Source organism: Aquila chrysaetos, chromosome 10, assembly GCF_900496995.4.
Source record: "Aquila chrysaetos chrysaetos chromosome 10, bAquChr1.4, whole genome shotgun sequence".
Taxonomy (NCBI): domain Eukaryota; kingdom Metazoa; phylum Chordata; class Aves; order Accipitriformes; family Accipitridae; genus Aquila; species Aquila chrysaetos.
This window is the reverse complement of record NC_044013.1, coordinates 30,165,943-30,187,723: the sequence shown is the minus strand read 5'-3', so window position 1 is coordinate 30,187,723 and position 21,781 is coordinate 30,165,943. Positions and strand designations below refer to the sequence as shown.

Below are 21,781 nucleotides of genomic sequence, written 5' to 3'. Positions count from 1 at the left end.
CCATCAATCCTTTCCTAGAGAAATCCAAGTATCTGTTGCTTCTTGTCTTGAAGAGCAGACTGCTGGGAGATGCGGTCCCTCCGGGTGACCAGGGGCGTTTCTCAAAGGCACCCCTTTTCAGGGACCGCTCTTTCCCTGGCCGCCCCATTATCGCTAGGCCTTGGCATCTGCTTTTGAGCAGACTCCGAACGCAGAAGGTGCAAAGGTGTGTTCAGGCAGAACTCTCTTCATCCTGCGCTGAATTTCCTCAGCGTTTGCCTCTTGTCTGCGGTACTTGGCGGACCGGCTTGCTGGTTGGGGAGCAAGGAGGAGGAGGACGTTCTGATGGTCTTCAGCCCCTTTGCAGCACCTGATGCCGCTGGGCCAGCTCTTGGCACATGGGTGCAGCACCCACATCTTCTCTCCCCTTCTGCAGTGCTGCGGCTCTTTCTATCCCTATTTAAAATCGGTCTGCTCGTGAAAATAACTGGAAACCTGCGATCTTCACTATTCAAAGCAAAACCTATGAGCTGTGTTGCCTGGATCTCAGCAGCTGCTGCACTTGCCAGTGTTCTGCAGCCCCAGGCAGAGCCCCGGCCGGCTTGGGGTGCCTCGGGCCGTCCGGCTGCGTGATTCCAGGTTTCTGTTTTGTTGGGGTTTCTTTTGGGGCGTGGGGGGGGGGGGCGGAGCGGGTAGGGCCGAGGGACAGCCCTCCTCCCCCCATCTCTCTCCGGGCTCAGGGGGCCTGCATTCCCCCCGGCCCTCCCGCTGCCGCCGCACCGGTTCTCCTCCGCTGCCAACGTTCCCTGGGGGACTCAGATGGAAGTAAGAGCAGGGCGGCGGCCGGGATGCCCCGGGCCGACCCAGGGGCTCCGTTACCCGCCCGCTGCCGGCGGCAGAGGCACACGTCGGGCCACGCCGCCGCCACTGGAACCCGCGGCCCCGCCCCCGGCCCCGGCCGGCCAATGGCGGCGGGCGGGGCGGGGCCGGCGCTGGGCCAGTGCGCGCGGGCTGCGCGGGGACGGGGCGGGGGCTGCGGCGGCGGCGGCGCGCGGTCGGGCCGGGCCCGGCCCCTGGCGCTGAGGTGAGGTGAGGCGAGGCGTTCCTCGCGGGCCGGCTCCGAGCCGTCCCGGCAGCCGGACCCGCAGGCCGGGCGGTGGGGCCGGGGGGAGCGGGCGGCGGGGCGGGAACTGGGGGGGAGCTGCCGGCGAGTGGCGCCCCAGGCCAGCGGCGCGGCCCGGCCCGGCCCGGCCCGGCCCGGCCCGGCCCGGCCCGGCCCGCCTGCGCGTCGGACGCTTCCGCCGCCTGCGGCCGCTGCCGTGCGCTGCGGCCCCGGGCGGAGGCTTTCGCGAGGGGCCCCGGCCCTGCCCTGCCCGCGCCGCCGGAGGGTCTGCGGCCCTCGCTCCTTCAGCCCTGAGGGGGGGGGGGGGGCTCTGGCTGGCGGGGGGCTCGGGAGCGTCTTCCCCAGCGGGCTGCCGGGTCCCGGCCTGGGCGGTTTCGCCACTTTCTTCTCGGGCTGGGAGTGTTTGCGCACCTGTGCTCCGGCCTATCCCATCCCCATCCTCTCCGCATCCGCCTCCGGCGAGGGACCCTCGGCGCCGGCCGGGCGCAGTGCCGGGGGTGCGAGGGGGTAGTGATGCACCGCCCCGCTGATTCCCTGTAATTAGTTGGAGAAGCGCTCCTGAAGCCCCACTCGTTTGGCAGGGACCAGCTGCGGTCGTTCTCCACCCTTCCTGCGCATCCATCTCCTTGCAGGCAAGCCTGTGGTCCCCGGCACACGGTGCTGCTGCACCGTTGCAGGAGAGAGCCATGAGACCCCTTAGGCGGTCGTGACGAGGGACGGTGTTCGGTGTTTGTAATGGGAGTGGGGGCTCTGGGTTTCAGGGAGAGATGTCTCTCCTGGTGCAGCTGGGGCACTCATAGTCTTCATCCCTCTTCGCTGCAGTTGTTGGATTCCTGATGCATCCCTTGGTGCCACCTTGGTGTGGTGATGCTATTGCCTGGTGAAAAACGTAAAAGAGGAAAGTTTGCTTCTGGTGGACTGAAGGGACCTGCTTTGAGAGCTCCTGCTGAGAGTGCTTCCTTGCTGCTCCGTGTGGGCTTCCACTGTGCGCAGGTGGTGGGGATCTCTCCCTGTGGAAGGCAGGGATCACCCTGCTCACACCTGGGAGCTGGGAAACCGGAGTTACTTGAGACCAGCCTTCTGCTTAGGTGAGGCATGGAGCATCGTAGTGACTGACTAAAAGACACCGTGCTCAGAGGAGTTCATTTGAAAGCCCTTGGAATCTTGCACAGGCATATCCTTGGGTGTAAGCTGCCTTTCCAGATTTGCTGCTAGCTGAAAAATGCTGTCTTGCTTCTGAAAAAGAAGTTTATTTCATCCAAGTAGAAGATAAAATTCATTGTGACTTTGAAGCTATTTCAAAAAGGCAACAAAAAGTACATAGGTACCTCGATTTTGTAAGTTGTGTTCCCAGCTGCTCCTTTACGTGGGCCTGAGAGCAACAGTCATTCTGTCACTGTGCTTCAGGGAGCTGATTTAGCTTTGATGCCTGGTCCCGGTTTATAGGAAATTATCAGGTTAAGCACTTGGTGTGAAGAAGTCCGGGGTGGGTGAATGCAATGAAGATTTTTTTTCTTAGAACCCCTAATATTGTGGTAACTGCATTTTAGTTTTGCTTTGGTGAGGAGGTAAATGAGACCTTGTTCTGGCTCGCCTGGGGTGGGAGGCTCTCAGTGCTGTTGGACACTTTCTCTGCTCTGCCTATAGAGCCTCTCTTTCTTCCCAGTGCTTGCAGCCCATCTTAGGCTTCACGCTTTCATTTTCCTCAGCCTTTCCTTTAGTCAGCCCCTTAAACTGAAATGCTTCCTAAATCGTCGCATAATGGTTTTTGTTAAGAAACATCATATGTAGTCAGCTTACATAAAATATGATACGTAACTATAATTGGTGGTGAAACTGGAAGTAGTGCTTGGCTTGGTTAATACTCCTCCCACTTCTGGTTTTTGAGGCAGTTGGAGCAGGCCAGGCTATTTGGGAATTTTTAATAATTGTAACAGCATTAGTAGCAAGCGTGGGGAGGGGAACTGGATGTGGCGTGGGGAGATGCTCACAACTGCCACACGGCTGGCAGGGCACTGCTCTTCTAGGGAAATGTGCCTTGCTTCTGCACATTGTGTTTTCTGCCTGGGTGCTTGTTAGACCTTAAAAATCTGAATATATGCTGGCTGGGGACTAGTCTAGTGGTAAATGTTTTTAGGAATGTGTCATCAGCAAGATGCTTGGTCGAGCCCCGTTGAGTTCGCTTTTCCTGTTAACACCTGTGAGGAAGGTCTTTGACATCTGCAGTTTCTGCTTGACATGACTTTAGTCTCTCCTGGCTAGTAACCAAAGCTAGTAAAAGTACCCAGGAGCTCCTTGTTTAGTCCAGAGTTGGGTGGCCTACCTGCCTTGCCTTTGGGAACTGGCTGGCTTCAGCTGGAGGGGAGGCTGCCGAAGCCTCTCTGCTGCAGGGCTGCTCTGTGCACTGCCTCAGTTGTCACTGCTCACATCTTTTTCCTGTTGAGTAACTGCAGGGTCTATGCCTTCCAGTAGCTGTTTATTCAGAACAGGGTGAATGTGTTCATAGAGTGCTAATTTGAAGAGCGGTTGTCTAATAAATAGCCTTATGAGGAGTATAGCTGATTCTGGGCAACTTCAGTTGCTCATAAGCTTCTGAATGGCAGTAGCAAAATCTTACCATACAGTTAAGTTAAAAGGGACAGAGTATCAAGGAGATACAGATGACACTGAGCTATGGTTTCTATTCAGGTTAGCAGTTAGAGGTGTAACCTGGGCAACTGTGTCTCGTGATTTTTGCTGTTGTGGTAGCTTTAAAATTTATGACCTAAAAGTTTTTCTCCTTGGCTGTGTGGCCACACAAACTGGGAAGTTCAGTGAAAGGATACACACAAAACGGTCTGAGAAAGAAACTTTCTGCTAATTTGTCACCTAAAACTGGTAGGTCGGGCACTGGGCAGCGTACACACACTTTTAAGGTTGAGATCATCCTTCTCATGCTTTCTTGTCACGTGTGTCATCAGCCGGGAGGCTGGAGGCATCTCTGCAGTGGTCTTGAGCTGTGCTGCTCAGGCAGGGCTCTGCAGCGCTTGCAAGGGCTCTGAGAGACCGCTAAGCCAAACAAGCCTTGTGGTAGGTGTAATTAGGGAGGAGGCATCTGTCTCCTCTCCTGTGACAAGTTTATCTGTATAGGGGTCTGCAAGTTTAAAAAGCAAAAAAACCCCGTAACGTTGAAACCCACTGATCTGCAAGCCAGGAAGACATTTGACCAATCTCAACGTGTGCAAGGATTAAAACCTAAAACCCCCCACAATTTTTTAACAACATCTAAGGCTGGCTCCGTTTGAATCCACAGAGCGGGTTGCCTACCTACTCAAAGCGTAGAGGGACAAAAGAATGTTTTCATGATCTGCCTCTCTCCTTTTTAGACAAAACATGTTTATTACAAAACAATAATCTAACACTTCATTGAATTTTTTGTAGTGTGGTGGCCACGCGAAGGCCGTCCCAGCGTCAGTAACCACATACTTTCGATTGTTCAGACATAGCATGGTATTTGGGAAATGCAACCAAAAGCACTAAGGAGCCTATCGGTTTCCATGTGCATTTCTGCTGAGCGCCTTGCACGTTGTTGCCAAATACTTCATGCCAGCGGTGAGCGTGGGGCAGTGGCTTTGTTGGGTGCATTGCATCCTGAGCACACGTGCCTCGCATTCACATAGACCCTGCTGCAATCCCTGTGCAAATGTTGCCACTGCTCCTGTGGTGCAGGAGAGCCAGGGAGAGGCACATGTTTTTTTTTCCTCCATGTCAAATTAAACATTTGCTCTGTAACAACTGCCACGAAACCATGAAAGTAAGGATCACAATGTAGGAGTTGGTCTACCTGAACTAGTGTAGATGTCTGTAATTGAGATTTTTGCCCACTGACTTAGTCTGGGTACAATGCAGGTTTGCTAATAAGGTGAAGAACTATTATCTGCAGCAGAAATCTGTGTTATGAAGGCTCTGAACTGCCGGCATTGGTTGGAGTAGTTACGGTTTCGCATGAGTCATCATTTTGGGGGATGAAGAAAGTTAATTGTTTCTGTTATTTCGGGGTGTGGTCCGATATTGTAGCAAAGTCAGTGGGACGGCTAGGTACCAGTGAAAGGCAGAGTCCTGTCTTTCCCTCCATGGCCTGCTCCAGGTGGCTTTTCTTGTGCTGTCAGCAGTGTTCATACTGTGGTGACCTGGTTTAGGGAGGTAAATTGGCAGAAAAGTTAACTGGAAATTAAAATGTCAGTGTGTAAGAAGGGTGGAGGGCGCAGGTTTGAGTATCCTATTTCCTAACTGTTTTGGAAGAGTTATTTTTTTTGCCACTTATCTTTCTTCCCAGCAGCTGGATTTTTGACCAGAGTTTCATCAACTTTATTATTGGTTTTGAGAGCAGGATGAAGAGCATTAAATAAGGACTTTGTGTGTGACTATGTTTCATTGGGTAGCATTTTCATACGGGATATTGGTGGAAAACTATCTTTCAGGCTGTAATCCTCTATTTTCTTCCAGGTTTCTTTAGACTCTGCTTGCTGTTGAAAGATGGGAGAGATAGAAGGAACATACAGAGTCCTGCAGACTCCTGGCTCTCGTTTGGGTGTCCAGAAGACCACAGGAGTGAGTACCTTGGAGCCAGGACAGAACCTCTGTACTGCAATGGCATCATCGCCTGCCAAAACACATGAGCGGGACCTACCGATCAAAATAAAGATGTTGGACAACACGGTGGAAGTACTTGACATTGAGGTAAGAGAGGTTTAAACCTGATTTCAGGTACACTTAGCCTTTGATAATGTAAAGCTCACAGGATGTGCTACTGTACAGAGCTGGGGCATTTTGAGGCAGTGTCTGAATAAAGATTCCTGTAGGGATTTTACCTACTTACAAGTAGTTAAATGAGTAGCACATCTTGTTTTTTAAAATCTTTTAAGTATAACTGCTGTTTTGGGTTTTTAACAGACTTTAAATACAAGCACATACTGTAACAAGAAGCTTTAACTGTTATTTGCTTTGGGGGAACACCAACTATTTTCTGCCAAACTGTTCTTGCTCCCTGAGCCACATGCAGCTTTGTCGATCTTGCAGCTGGGAGAGCAGAAGAGGTTTTTTTAGTTACTACTTGTTATTAATTATTTTAATGGTTTGTATCCTCTTCAAGTAAACTTGCTCCTATTTGGAAGTTTTTGCTTGTTGCCACACTTTGGGAGGGAGGCACCAGAGGGGTGGCAGTGTTTCTGAAAATTTGTATTTAAAACTAGGCTTGCTTAACAATTGGGGAAATCTGCCTTAAGAAACACAAACCGTGCTCAAATTGGGGTTGTTCTGTTTTTAAACAATCAAAAATTTTTGTTCTTCATATTCTTGTTTCATTCTCAACATTAACCTCAGACTTTAATTTTAGCTTGCCTAAAGATCTGTTGTTAGAAGAGAGCTCTATTCTAGTGAAGGTACTTAGCTATCAGATATTCTACATTAGTATCAAATTGACTTTATAATTGGCAGTCGTAGCCTTAGTTTCTTGCATAGACTTAAACAGGTTTTTCCAAATAGAGTGAAAAAGATGTCTGTGGAGCTCTGAAGAAATAGTGGCTTTTGGGGATGTCTTCTACAGATTGCCATCCAGCTGTTCAACTTTCAAAGATGAAATCTGATTTTGTTTTGTTTTGTTTTGTTAAGTGTGAGGCTGTGCCTGTATCCCCCTACCTGAGGACACAGAAGGTACAGCAAACCCATCCATCCCTCATTTACTGCATAGAACACAAAAGCTTTTTTTTTTTTTAAATTATGTTAGAATATTTAAAAAAAAAAAAATCTGCTGACTTTGGTTCTTTTGAAGTCTGATTTTTTTTTTTTTTTTCCACATTGGTGTAGATGGTGCTTTTGTGTTTTGATTAAAAAAAAAAAGGAAAAGAAAAACCACCAAACAACCAAGCAACCCTCCCCAAGCCTGTAATTTTGAAAATTGGTGCAAGTCTACTGTAAGCTGTTAAAATCAAGAAAGAATTTATAACTCCTAGTTCCTGCTTTATTGCATGAAGTCAATGATTAGAAATCTCCTGTGTATTAGCATAGGTGTTTTCCTTCTCTTCCTTGTCATATTTGTACCAACTCTGTCTGCTCTTCTCATGCAAATCTTCCACTTTCCTCAGTATCCTTACCCTCTTCATCTTACTTTATAACTCTTATCTGGCTCTTTCTGACACAGTCAAAGCCTGCTTTATTGTCTCTGCTGATGGGAAATCCTTTGACTACACTTGCCTCTCAGACAACCTCAGAATCCTTTTTCACCTTCAGGCTCACCAATGCTCGGGTGGCCCTGCAGTCCTGTCCTGGAGCTCTGTGCTAGTTTCTCTGCTGTCCTCTAGCCTCTGAGCACCCTCCCTTGGTTCCCCTTGGTTCTCCTCTCTGCTTGGTACAGTTCATTGCTTTCAGAATACCTTGTTTTTTGAAACTGTCTTGACCTGGTTCTCCTTTGCCTGCTGAAACAGTCTTGACTGTATATCCTTCCAGTTATCTTCATTGCTCTCTGGCTTGCATTGCAGGTCTGGTTTAGCTTCATCCTTTACCCCTAGTCTTATCCTACAGCACTTCGTCGTTAGTCTTACAATCAAATTCAAATTCAGTTGTGGCTCAGTTCTTTATGATGTTTCAACTCTTCACTGTCTCTTGGCTCTAAATAAAATCAGCCTTTGCCTGATGAAACTTGGTTTTGATATTTATGTGTCAACATCAAGCTTGACATGTAAAAAACCCACAAATTCCTTGCTCACACTATTTTTTTTGACAGCTGTGAGTCATACTCCTGTCTCACCTGTCTGACCAATAATGTAGTTTCTATTCACCTCTGATTTCTTCATTTCCTTTAGCAGGCCATCCCCTGCAGGCATGCTGTACAATCTCTAGGATGGTACTGTTTAACTAAACAGCTGACACTCATCCCATCCAGGACCACCTTGTTTCACTCCTTTGTTGTTGTGATCACCTTGTTGGCTTTAGCCTCTCCAGTCTTGCTGAGTATGTACCCATTTTGCATATTGCAGGAAGAGGCAACCCACTCAGTCATTGTTCCTAGCAGCTGCTACTGCCTGACCAGTTTTGCATCACTCCACTGGCTCCCTCTCTTTGTAGCTTCAAACGTAGGTTGCTTATCTCTGCTTTCAAGGTCCTTCAGGGCCCTACCTGTAGTCTCGTGCAAGAAGGTGCTTGGCTCCATCCCCTAATTGGGCCACAATGCAGTACCTTTGTTGTTGTTGTTGTTGTTTTTTCCATCATGATGAGAGGTCTCCCATAATTAGGAACTATCTTAGTTTTCTCTTTTTAGCTGGAAAGCTCCTTCTGATTATGACATCCACAGAAACACCCGAATTTGGGCAGCTAGCATGCTGAGGCCATAGTTAACATTGTATTATTCTTTATGAGGTCAGTCGGAGCTGAACAACTGAGAAACTTTTGCCTGATTTTGTAAGCGGTGAGGAGGAGGGGTCATCCTTTGTTCATCTGTAGAGCATTGAGCACAAAAAGGTCTGTAGTCAGCAACTGTAGCATTGGAGTCCTACTAATACACTGCCTACATCGCTTTTCATTTTTGTCTAAATGAGGTAGCAAATGATAGCAAACATGGATGAGGTATTAAATTGTAACCCTCTGCCTCCTAACTTGTTTGGTGGACTGGTGGGATAGCAGTAACTGCTGACTGCTGTTTGTGATGGAAAACTGAAATTTTTCACCTGGGGATTGAGGGTGAGAATCAGAAAGAGTCAGCCACATTTGCTGAATAGGTGGTGTGGGCTAGCACAGATGTTTTTTTTTAAAAAGCAATGAGAGAAATTCATGATTAAAGAGCTGTCCTAGAGGGATTGAAGCTCTGATTGCAGTGCTGCTTGCCTGCTCCTCTTTGCTTTTGCGATTTTTTTCACTGGGTGTGGAAATGAGAGATGGTGCTGTCTTCATTACCTGCTTCATGAGGTTTGTGTTCATTGATTTAGGTCAGGAGTAGTTTTTCAGTGTAGTGGGACACTGAGGCCTTTCTCATAGGGGCCACTGCCTTCTAATGGAGATGCAGCTTATGGCAAAAGGCGTTTTTTTTTTTCCCTCTTAAAATCATTTTCCCTTCTGTCTTTAAGAACTGTGGGAAGTAACTTTTTACTGAGAGAAGTGGTGTGTCGGTGGAAGAGACTGACTAGGCATAGCGGTCAGCTTCTGGAGAGAGGCCTTCTCTGTGCAGCACGGTAGGGAAGCTGACGCAGGAACCCTGTACTGCCTCGCTTGCGAAGCTGCCTAAAATGACCCACATCAGCAATTTTAACCATATGGGATAAACAGAGTAGCCCCGATAATGATTTAATCCATACAGCTTTTCCTTGTTATCCCCTCCTTTCTCCAAGATGCATTTAAAACACTTGCTTATCTCCTGGCAGGTGTTGGTAGATACTCTCGTTTGGTAGCTCTTCCCTGTTGCTTGAGTTTTTTAACTTGCTAAAGAGCAAGAAAAGAAGCTGACAGAGTGGCATAACGGATGGGATGTGAACAAAATAGGAAAGGACAGTCTTTCCTTCATGTTATTGTTGTATCTAGAACAGTGTTAAAAGTTCAATATAGCTGCATTTCACTGCCTTTTCTCTAAACCCCACTGTCTCTCTCTGCTCTCACCATCTGTACTGTAAGGTTTTCTTTCTAACTGAATTTCATTAATCAGTAAGAGGGAGCTATTCTTTAAAGTATGCTGGGACAGAGCTCCTCTCCAGGGAATCTGTTTTGAATGTTAGGGGATGGAGAAATGCACAAATGTTTTATAGAGTTTAAAAACCTGAAAATTGGGTATTTATGGTTTCTCCTTTCCCTCCCAAAACAGAAAAGAGAATGAAACGTATCCATCCAAAGCTAGGCTGGAGTATTAATTATTTTCATGAGTTGTGTTTTTGTCCCTTTTTATGGCCAGCTTGTTTAGTTAGTTCAAATCTTGCATTGTGCCATATCACAGGGTACCTGTCCTCGTCCCTCCAAGCTAAGTCTGTCCAAATGGGTGGTTTTGCAGACTACTGAATGAATGGTCAGAAAATTCAATTTAATTCAGACCAGGGGCACACTTCAAAGTAATCAGGGCTTTACAATAGAAGTCCTGCCAGCTTTCCCGATTTTCTTAAGAGATTAAACTTGGAGGCCTTTGATCAGCATAAAAATGTGGCAGACTGTTAAGTAGAAGGGCCTGGGCTGGGTTTAATTTGCCAAAATGACCACTTGGTAAAATTATACTTGTGCTGGTTATGGAAGACAATAAAATGTGCTGCAACAAAGGACAACTTAGGCTATAGGAATTTAGGGTATTGGAAGTTGTGATTTATACTTGCTGAAAGCTTTTGCGTTGATTTGTAGTAGAGTTGGAAGAGGAGTGTATTACAGGGACAGACGTACGGGCTGTCAAAGACATGGAGTACAGCGTGTGCACCTGGGTTAGAGGAAACAAGGGGTCTTTTTGCATGGCATAGTTGGAAGGAGGGTGGTACTGATGGTAGGTGAGAGTCTGGTGCTGTCTTAAAATCCCGGTAAGTGAAATAGCAGGTTTAGTCAACAAGAAAGGGGTCAGACTTGCGACTTCCAGCATCTTCCAGTGCTTTCTCCAATGCAATACTTTTTTGGGGGGGTCTGTAGGCAGGCAGACTGTAAGGTCTGCTTCTCTGACCCAGTTTTCTCTTTGCAGTAGCTTCTAAGACATGTAATGGCATTGCTGCCATAACATGATGTTTAATATTTGGTCTATATGTTGTTCCTTATGTAGGAAATATGCGTGCTTGCTTGCTTTCTTCAATTATGCTCTATGCTATGAGGAAGTGCCCTGGGAAAAGAAGTTTAGATTGTTATGCTTCAAGTTTACCAAACTCTGTTTGCAGAGAACTTGGCACCTCTTCAGTTGCATGCACTTCCTCTTCTTCTGCTTGAACGTAAAATAAAATTTGGGAGTGGGAAATACTTGTGCATTATATTACAGCTGAATTTTTCTCTATTTTCATCTACTGGGGAATGCATTCTGTAGAACTGTAATAGCCATCATAAAATCATAGCACAGTTCTTAGTGCTCAGCAAAACCAGGTGGGTCTGCCTGCCTGTTTTACTCAATGGGAAAACTTAAACTAGAATTTTTTCTTTCATGATGTTCTTTGTCAGGTTGCTTTAAGCACACAAGTCTGTTCATTCTTTTTTAAATATACTGAAGTAACTTCTTGATAAAGCATGTTAATAGTATGAGTTAGTTTTATGTTGGTTGGAATTTGCCTTAGATTTCAACTAACTTGTCCTGGGATTTGGGTTTTGTCCTGCAGTCTCACCATGCTCTGAAGTTGTTCTCCGTGGGTCAGGCTAGTGCAAGCATTCTTGTGCCTTGGAGCATGGAGCTGGCCCTTAGGAAAATGCTTTTCATTTTGTTGGCATTTTTCCTATTTTCTGTATTTCTACCAGGCCTGTTGTTTCCTTGTGTGTGACTCAGTTTCTTGAAGGTGGTTGTATCTTTTCTCATTTTCTTACCAAGTATGTGAAAGACGGTGCTGGTTCTGCATCCCTGCGGCACTGTGTGATGTGTCCCTCTCCTTCTGACACCAGTGGGCGGCCTGGGAGGGAAACGCTTGACTCCACTGCTGTTCATGAGAACAGGCTAGTCAAATAAGATTATTTTTTCCCCACTTGTATTTTCTTATTAGGTATTGTCCTCTCACTGCTCATGTCTGTTTCGGAGTTTACTGATGTACCCTGTGAAACTTACTGTTGTATTACCATAAAATTTAAGTGGCTTATTCTGTGCTAAGTTGAAAACAGCTACTTGATGATTACTCTGTCCGATAGTGATGCTGTCTTTGCTGGCCACCTATATTACTCTTCCTTCGTTTATTTAAATATACAAATTGCATTATTAAAAGTGCAAAGTTGCTTTCCACCAGTATGCTTAGAATAACTATGTTTAGTTATTCTGGTTTCTCTGCAGTTTGCAGGGATCTGTAATTGAAAAGGTGTCGTGAAAAAGGCACCTTTTCAGATGCCTGTTGTTTCCAACAGCTGTGGGAGCCTGTGGCCGTGACTCGCTGCAGTCAGGGGCCCTGAAATGAGGAGCTGGGCTGGGACCGCGGGAGGTTTTTGGGGCAGCGGAGGAAGCAATCTGACAGCTTGTACATGCCTTGTGACATCCTGTGGTTTGGAGGGAGTGTTTTCAGCTCATGCACACTGAAAAATGCTGCTTATCAGTAACTTCTTATGGTAGCGTTAGTCCCTAAGAACTTAGTTGGGGCTGAAGCAGAAATTACACAGCTTAAAATGCTGTTGTTGAGCAGTTTTAAGTAAGAAATGTCCTTCTGTTAAAAATGGAGAGCATCTCATGAGCACCGAAAAAAAATTTACTCTGAAATGATATTTCAGAGAGGCTGTCCTTACTGTGAGCCGTGGTAGACTGAGCGCATGGCCAGCGTTACGGCACCGCAGCTTCTCCAGCAGGATGGGGCAGCCTGCTGCCGGCTCTCTGTCAGAGCCAGGCTCTGGCATAAGCTGCCCTCCTGCCTCTCCCTTGCTCTCCCTTCGCCTGTTAGACCTTCCTTTCATAAAGGCTTTTTCCCCTCTGTGCTGTAAAAGTATTAACAGCTTAAATATGTGGGAAGTGGGAGGACAGGCTGCTTCTGAATCCTATTAAGCGCTATGCTGAAGGAATCAAGATTCTCTGTTAGTCAGCTCAGTGTTTTTCTTCCCTGGCTGGGAAGAAATGGTCAGAATTCCAGAAAGAATCGTAGCCAGATGTTTGTCATTGCTCCGGTTTGACTCTCCTAAATATGGCAAATAAGCTGCCTTAGGACTTATTTTTGTCTGACCTCAGAAGAGCAAGTTAGTAATTCACTATTTAAAATTTGAAGTTATTATAGGGTTTAAGAAGAAAGTAATTGAAGCTTTGCAGTTTGTATACTGTTTGATTTTTACTATATATTTTTTAGACCTGTTATTTTGTGTTTGGGGGCTTGACTTTTTTGATGCTATGTAGGAATGTGGCATTGGGTGGGGAAAGGTAAACGCAGCCATTTTATGAGAGACATTTGGGGTGTGTGTTTTGTTGTTTTTTTTTTTAAGGGAAGATGTGAACTTAAATTGTATTATAAAAACAATTTACTACTTTACAGTTCTCTTGACATTAGGTGTCCCATTATGTGAAAAGAAAATTGATTTATCTTGCAGCAAAGGAGAAACAATCTAAATATTCCTGTATGAAAAGTCTATTATATGCATATATTGTAACTTAAAACGTAGAAACCATTTAGTAACATGGTGATCAAATGTTATCACAGTCCTTGAAAAATGAATGTAATGGATTGAGTTAGTAACTGTTTGTATGGCTGTGATATACTATGGTGAGTATGCTTCACCACACGAAGTGCATAAATGAAAAACTTCTCTTGTACGGGTTCAGAAGAGTGAACTGAGGGTACAAGAGCCGTATTTACTTAGCTTAACACTGAGTTGATGTAAAGCTGAACTCTTTTCAAGCTCTCTATTGTAAACCTACTGAGAACTTTCTGCCTGTAATTGTTCTGTTTGCATGAGATCTGATAAAGTAAACAAACCAATGCATAACTTCATGGTCTTGGCATGTGTGCAGTGGTACAGTTCTTGTACTTACTTCAGAAGGCACCTGAGAGGAATTAACTGATACACAGCCTTGTAAAGAAAAAGCTGTTACCTGTTAGCTTCCTTACTAATTCAAATAATGTGTTGTCATCACTAATAAAGGAAATACTGTTAGTTTCTTAAACACTCCTGAAGAATGCAGGTGTTCATTTCTTTTTTCATAACCTAGTGATGAAGGATAGTGAAAATCCGTTGAAATTATTATGCCATTCTATCAAAATAACTGTAAGAAATGCTGTATTCCAAAAAAAAAAAACCAAAGTAGTTCTGTGGAAGCCTTGTCTGGGTGTGGATGACATTCAAAGTTGGTTCCACAGATGGATAATTCTGTAGAATATATAGAGCCTGAAAGGGGAAAAAAAACCAAACCAACGAAGAAATAACCCACAGTCAGCTAAAGACAGCTACAGAAATGCAGTGTGCTAAGAGGCAGTTCGGAGAAATTTTAGGTTAGTGCCTACTGAAAAAAGGGACTTGATGTTGAGCAAGGATGGCATCACCTGGTACCCAGCTGTGTTTAGAGAAGCAAAGCCTTGTGAACATGCATTTAAATAACCAAGGTTGCAAAATCATACCTGTGTGTCATCTGTTTCTCCTTGCAACAAAACACTTTTCTGGCAAGGGTAACGTTGCCTACTTGTGTAAGAGGGAGACCATATAAATTGAATACTTAAAAAACTGCTCTGGTGACAATACCTAGTGTAAAAGATTTATTTTTTAAGGCTGTGATGTTGGATGTGGAGGGGGGGAAGACCCATCTGTCTGACAGAGCAGTCATTCATGAATAAAAATAAGAAATTGAGAAGGAAAGGCAAGGAAAAAAAAAAAAAAAAGAGAGTGTTGAGCTGCCAAGTAGTCTGTATTGTGAGTTCAGAGACACTCCTGGAAGTCTTTCAGCAGCTTCTGCATGTGCTGCTGCCCTGACCTGAGCTGCATGGTTGAAACCCACAGGTATGAAACAAGGGGAAACAAAAATCGGGCTCTCTAAATTGGAGTGTATTGCTCTTTAGTAATCTCTTTTCACTTGTAGTAGAACTTGTGATGCCTTTTTGATGCATTTGTAGCACTGTGCTTGGGTTTTACACACATGCATGTGTTTTGGAGTGCTCTCGTGATGGTGAAAGCAGAGCTGAAAAACATTGCTTAAGAAGTTGTTTCTTCCCAGCCTCGTGGCAGAGGAACGGGAGATGAAGTATTTTAACTATTAATGCCTCCTCACTGCTCAGGCAAGAGAAATGATGGGAACTCAGTTGCAGGCCTGCTTTGCCAGCAGCAAGATCCAAGCTGACCTGTTTGACATCTCTGCTACCCGAGCTGCTGCTCTTTTCCATCGGCCACCCATGGCAGAAGGCTTGGGCACAGCACTTGATGGAGCCTGAGCGCAAAACGGGAGTGGTGAAATACCCATATTAGTTTAAAGAAAGGAAAGAGGACTTTGTAGAGACTCTGTGTCAGACCTGTCTGACATGTCTTCAACTGAAATGAAGGACGAGCACCACTGTGCCTCTCAGCCTGCTTCTTGGGCAGCTAGCCCAAAGCCAGAGATGTAGGAAGGACTCCTGCTGGCAAGGGGGAAGTTAACAAAGCTTCGGCCTTATCTAATCTGGTCTATAGGTATTTATTAACCCATCACCATGGTATCGAAGCTCTGCTCAAAGTACAGTGGGGAGTGATAGGACAGCTGGTACAATTTCAGTTTTGCGCAAAACAAAAGAGAGCTTTGGCCTTTCCTGTAAAAATACCTAATTTGTGTAAAGAATCTTTGTGTCTATCTTATTTCCTTGATGCTTTAAACTATTTTCTTTGGGTGGGCTTCTTCAAAGCGGTGTGCCAACCTGCAGTATCATAACGCCTTACAGGGAAAGCCTAGATCGAATCTGGTTGATGTGGGCATGGATGATGGTTTTGAGGCAAAAGCGTAATTAATGGAGAAAGACTAGCAATTTTGGTAATTTTTTTATGAACAAAGGGAAGCAAAGTAATGTCTGTGTTTAAAATGACTTAAAAACATAGAGTTTTATTTATATACATATACACACATATGAAATGATGCTGTGCAAGTTCCTAGAATACCTACAATCTAAATGTGTGAAGTGGCCAGGCACGTTAGAGGGAGCAGGTGTAGGAAGGTGCAGTGGTTCGCACAAGTGTGTAGGGTCTTGTAGCAAAGTTTGTGGGAGGGAGGGGAATTGAGATATCAGCCTCCTAACTTGTAGTTTCTTAGCTTTATTATACTGTTGTACAGCTTGCATGAACAAAGTAGGTGCTTAGACATTCTGTTATGAACCTTAATTTCTTGAAGTGGAAAAAGGCTTTTTTTGAGAATGGCTATAAATGGCATGCTGCCCATTTTGACAGCAGGCCATTTTTATAACTAGGCACTTGTATCTGTCCTTGGTTATTTTAGCCACCAAGTTGTTTAAAGGCTGGAAATAGTGCAGTTACTTAATGTAACATGCTGACGAGGCTGAGCCCTTTCAAGTGTGCCCTCGATGTTTGAGGAGGGCTGTTGGTGTGCTGTTGCTCTGGCCCTTTGTAGATTATTTGAAATAGTATGTGTTGTAAAAAAAGCCCCAGCATCACCGTTAGCAGAGTTTTCTGGCATTTCCACTGCCACGATCTTTGCGGCTGCGTGGGATCAGCCACCCCAAAGCCGCTGCTTTCAGTGATACTGTCACCTCTGTCGTCTGAACGTTTGATGATTAGCAAGCATTAACTCTGGTGCCAAATCATCAAGCGGTAGTGTCCTGCGAAACTCTTTCTAGTGATGAGGTCCAGGGTTTTAATTTGGGTGATTAACCTCTTCCCCAGGTGGTCTAGAGCAGTGTATGAAGCAGAGGTATTGGGGGGTGCATGTTTGTATTTTCTCTCCAGGTAATGAAAGCAACTGAGAATTTCTGCTTGATGCCCAATAATTTTTATATGGATCTTCTGTGTGCTGTTTGTATATAGTGCTTTGGGGACCACATGTTGGTTGAATGCTTAACTGTGATGCCTTTTTGTTTTCCTCTGAGCACAGTGTGTTTTATTTCAAGTGCTCCAGGTATTTCAGCATGAGAGGGCTTTTGGAACTTGGGACCATTTTTTGTCTCTGCATGCAGTCTACCTAAGTATACATTTCCCAATCTCGTTCACATAATTCCCTCCCTCTTGGGGATCTTTTCCCATGTCAACAAATTATTGTTTTCCTACTTTGAGGCATCCAGCAGGTCTAGCCACTCTGGAAAAGCATGTTTGTTGGGTGGAGCTGGTTCATTTGGCAGTGAAGTGCTTTAACACTGCCTGAACCTTTAAATGATCGCAGGTTTTAAAGCTAACCTTAATTAAGTGAGCCAGAGGCTTACATTTCTAGAATAATTTGTCTGGCTGTGGATTCTGTTTAAAAAAGCCCTGACCCACAACAAAACCAACCACTGAAATCTTAGGACAAAAAATCTTGGGGGGGGGGGGGGGGGGAAGTCTTTCAATTTTTTTTAAAACAAAAAATTATGCCCAATATGCAGTGTAATAATGTAACTTAAAATAGCTCAGAAATTTGTATTTGTTTTTGCAGCTTCCATATTTGAGTAAATTGGATTTCAACGCCATGTAGAAATACCATGACACACAATATTTAAAAAACAGAAGTACATTTTCACGGTGAAAATGTACGCTATCTGAATTTGTGAAGAAGTTACAAAATCGTTTTCAGGGTGGCGGTGTATTCCCAGAGTTCAGTCTGTGATCGTGAAATAAGAAATGCTGCGCGGCTGCAGCTTGAGGTGGATGTGGATGTTCGTTGGATGTTGCACCAATGGTGGTGTTTTCCAGTGTCCAGCGGCTGCCCTGCTGGCACGGTGAAGGTGCAGGCAGCAGGCGTGGGAAATGAGGTCTGGCGATGGGTTCGGCTTCCTCGGAGTGAGCCGGGAGGAGCTGGGGGTTCTCCCAGTGCCACGTAGAAAGGCTGCCGCTGCAAATGGGAGATCTCCAGTAGTGCCCTGGCAGCTGGACTGTGCTCCCTCGGGTGGGAAAAAAAGTTGTTGTTTTTTAAAAAAAAAATAGTTCATGCCAGTGACTAGGGTGGAAAATTGGAAGAATTTTCACAAACCTTATGTGCTGGGTTGACTCCTGTAGCTGTTGACCCAATTCTGGAAGAGGTCAGGATTGTCATCTTCAGTAAGTGGCAGGTGGGGACTGCAGAGGTGTGCAGCAGCGCGGAGGACCTTGTACAAGGGAGTCAAATCCCCTGACATCACAGGCTGTGCATCCAATGCTGTATAAGTTGTTAAATGCACTACAAACTCTTTCTGGTGTTGTCTCAGTAAAATAACCTGTAGTTGGGACCTGTCAGTATTTAAGAGTGAATAAAAGAAATACATATATTTAAAGAAAAATTGGAATAATTGAAGCTGAAAGTTACTGTTAAATGTTCAGATAATCAAAATGAAATAGTATTTAAGCAGTATTTGGCTGAGCACATGAAACCAGAGGTTGATATGTCTGTTGTTACCAGGTACCCATTTTTGTGGGGAGGCAGGGACCATCTTCATTTGAGTTACTTGTTCCAATCAAAATTGAAGAAACTAATAAAGTACTGAAAAAGAAGACAGTTATTTCTTACTCTTCCAGTTTGCCGATTAAAAACTTGATATGGAGCTGTAAGGTCGTCTTGTTTTAGCCATGAAAACAAAAAGTTAATGAATGGTATTCCTTGCCATCTTATATTATTTCCTTCTTTCTAATAAATGTGGTTTAAATGTACACCCTGTATTCATAAATGCAGTTTTTGTTTATATGTGGCATTAATGATAAGTTATTAATAGGGAGTTTTGAAGCTGTTTTTTATGTCTCGCTCTGCATTTTGACAGAGATCTGACAGATTACAGAAGGGCTGTAGATGAACAGAGCTATAAACTCACTGAAATGTTTGTATATTTCTGGTTAAGAAAGGAAATAACAAGTCTAGTGTAAATACTATGTTTAGTTGCCGATTGTAATTTTTTTTAATTTGCCAAAAGATGAGAAATCACTTTTTCTTTAGGAAGACCACTAAAATACATGAAAAGAAAAAAAAAAATCTGCGAATGGTGAAGGGGTCTTTATTTAAATCAGTTCAGTTTACTTTTCATGCCTGCGCTTCTCTTTGCTTGCGGGGTGCTCCATGTTGGCCACTTGTCAGTGATGATGTCAAATATAAACTTCTTCCTCTCATGCAGATACACTGTTTACTGGAGGATTTGGTTTCCCGGCAGTTGCAGATTTCTGTAACACAAAATCCAAGGTCAGCTGGTGTTCGCTGAAATTGGGGGCCAGTGGCTCCTCCAGCTCTGGCTGCACAAGAGTTTCCATTCTATACCTCTGCTTTATAACTCTCCGTTTTTTCCAAACTCTTGGCTTTTGGATGGATCCCCGCCCCCTCCAGCCTAACTGCTGCCAAATGTGGATTTCATTTTTGGAAAGTTTGAGCAAGGGCAGTTTGTCTGTTTTGGAATATGAGTATACTACTCATTATGAAAAGACTTGGGTTTTTTTTGTTTTTGAGTTAAGCTATGTGGAAGCAGAAAGTTAAGATGTACTGGAAGACATGTTTGGGAGTTACTGAGGAAGAACTGATTTCGATAATACTGAACTATGGTCAACTGAAAATCATAGGCTGTGCATTCCTAGTTTGTTTTTCTGTCTTCCTAAGCTAAAACATTACGGAAGAGGAAGGATTTGCCATGTAGGTAGTGATATTTGAGAAAATAGGAAATAGCAGTTGGGATGATAAAACAAAAACAGCTGTCATTCCAACTTTCCCTTATTACTTATATTTTACTCCTCTGTCCTAAAAATTACTAACATTGAATATGTTTACTTTTCTGGCTGAGTAAACAATATAGATACCTCCTTCAGTCAAGAAACTTCAGCTTAAAATGTTTGTTCCTACTAATTTCTGTTCCTGATGCTGGCTTAGCACTGAGCCTGTTCTGAAGGCGTTACTCCTCCTGCATGCGGGCAGGGGATTGCCACGCTGGTGTTTTGCCAGTGCAGGGCCCTCTGTAGCATCAGCGCCTGTCAGATTACCCTGCTTGCACAGCTCTGAGGGATCTTTTCAAGCTTGATCTGAATATTCAAATTGATTTGGAAAAAAAATCTATTGTACTGAACATTCTTCTAATGATGACTTGTTAAAATAGTCTGTAGTACAGTTAGAGCAGGGTCACTAGGGAAAGCTTTTGTTAGCTGTCTATTTAATTTTTTTTACCCTATATGTTTTTTTTTTCCTCTTTCTTTATGTGGAATAATTCAGTAATTCAGTAATATCAGTAGTCGTCATCTTGGAAGCATATAAAGAGTAATTGAGAAGTTTGGAATGGAAAGTATGCCGTGTTGTGGATTTGTATTGAAAACGGGACCTTTCTGAAATGCATTCATGCAGCTTCCTGCCCTGACATCAAAATTACAGTAATTAAGTAATTACTTAAAAGATTTTGCTTTGTTCTGCTTTTATGCAGATTAAACAATGACATGGAGCTACCTACTATATAGCTTTCATTTTTGTCAACTACAAAATGTTAAAGAAGCTTTTTGGAAAGGATGGTTATAAGTGTAACAAACAATTTGAGGAACTAAGTAGCTCTAAGAAGAGTCTTCCAACGGCATTTGAGACATAATGATAATAAAAGATTGTGTTCTGTCTCAAGCTCTTGTAACCAATTTTAATTTAAAAATAAAATCAAATTAAGTTAATACTGTTCTTTTAAAATGTGGCATTGTTATTGTTGCTTTATACTTTGAAGGAAGTACTATGAAATGACATTCAGCTTAGAATGAGGTTTTTCGTAACTTATTATTGTAAATGACACCCAAAGTTATAGTTGATGGCCCAGTCAAAATAATTTTACACTTTTAATATTTGAATGGCACCTTTATAATTTAATCAGTTGCAAAGTGCTCCCAGCTCTGACCATCTTAATTTCTTCATCTCCAATTTCTCTTGAATGGAGAGCAGGCTCGACAGTGGAAGGAGAGAGGTGCCAGGTGTGTGTATGCCATACAGCCTCCCTTTTGGCGAGAAATGAAGGCAGCTGGGCTGTCATCAGGCATGGAGCTTGGTGGAGCCACAGAGGCATAACTCAGTTTAAATGCCGTGCATGGGAGAAAGTTGTGTATTACAATCTGATCGGGATAATTTTAATGGCTGTATATGACTAGCCATGGACAGGACACAGTTTCCTTAATCAACATAGCACACTGTTTGACTGTAAAACTTGTCTAACTGTTACCAGACATCTTTCACAAGCTAATCCAAGTTTATCGATTCTAACAGATGGTGGTTGGAACCAGAATTACTGCTTATTTCACAAATGAGAAATTGAAGACTTGGGGTCACAGGACATCTCCTGGTCCATGGCTTCTAGAGGTTAATAGATCTATCTGTGAAACAGCAGGCTGGCGTGTCGCATTTTCTGCAGATGGAAGTATAGATGTTGGTCAGCGTATAGCTGCATCCCCACAAATATCACTGGCTAAAAAGTACTCCTTTCTCAAATCTGTGGTACAGTTTTACAATACAATACGATAATAAATACATGCATGTATATCTGTACCTTTAAAAAAAAAAAGGCCCTACTATATTTAAGGGTATTTTCTTCTGTTTAAAAAAATAAAAAGGGTCCTACTATAGTTAAGGATATTTTCTTCTTTTGTTACTATTTTAAGATTTATTCACAAGTGCAAAGCAAGAAATGTATTTCATTTGAGAGTTAAAAATTCAGTTTTCAAAATGCATTTCTCCAGGAGCATGTGTGTCCTGTGGCAAGCAGTCTGTAATGCCTGTAGACAGAAGAGCAAGAATTTTATTTACTGAAGATGTGGCTTACCATTACCTGTATCATTCCTTGTTTCATTGTCATCATTTAAAAAAAACAAAACCCATGCCCACAGAGTCTTCTGCAAGCACAGATTTTGGCTTAAAAAAAAAGAAAAAAATCAACTGTGTTCTTATGAAGAAAATGCCATTTTAGACATCACAAAACTTGTCCAGAAAGAGAGGAGAGCGCTCCTTCTCACCATACTGTGTCATCTCCCAAC

General features: G+C 43.8%; 1 protein-coding gene across 9 annotated transcripts in view; it reads left to right on the top strand.

Annotated features, from left to right (window-relative positions):
- The first annotated feature begins 1,001 nt into the window (after nucleotides 1-1,001).
- The window catches only part of FARP2 (FERM, ARH/RhoGEF and pleckstrin domain protein 2), an 80,978-nt gene continuing 60,198 nt past the window's right edge, over nucleotides 1,002-21,781 (top strand). For 2 of the 9 annotated variants that reach the window (XM_041126460.1, XM_041126459.1), the window contains exons 1-2: nucleotides 5,348-5,513; nucleotides 5,586-5,821. In XM_041126460.1, coding sequence (XP_040982394.1) covers nucleotides 5,618-5,821 — 204 coding nt within the window. In that variant the 5' untranslated portion in view covers nucleotides 5,348-5,513; nucleotides 5,586-5,617. Of the gene's footprint in view, nucleotides 1,069-1,924; nucleotides 1,992-4,792; nucleotides 5,285-5,346; nucleotides 5,514-5,585; nucleotides 5,822-21,781 lie in introns of those variants that run through there. The other 7 variants (XM_030026935.1, XM_030026934.1, XM_030026937.2 and 4 more) reach the window with 7 other exon arrangements.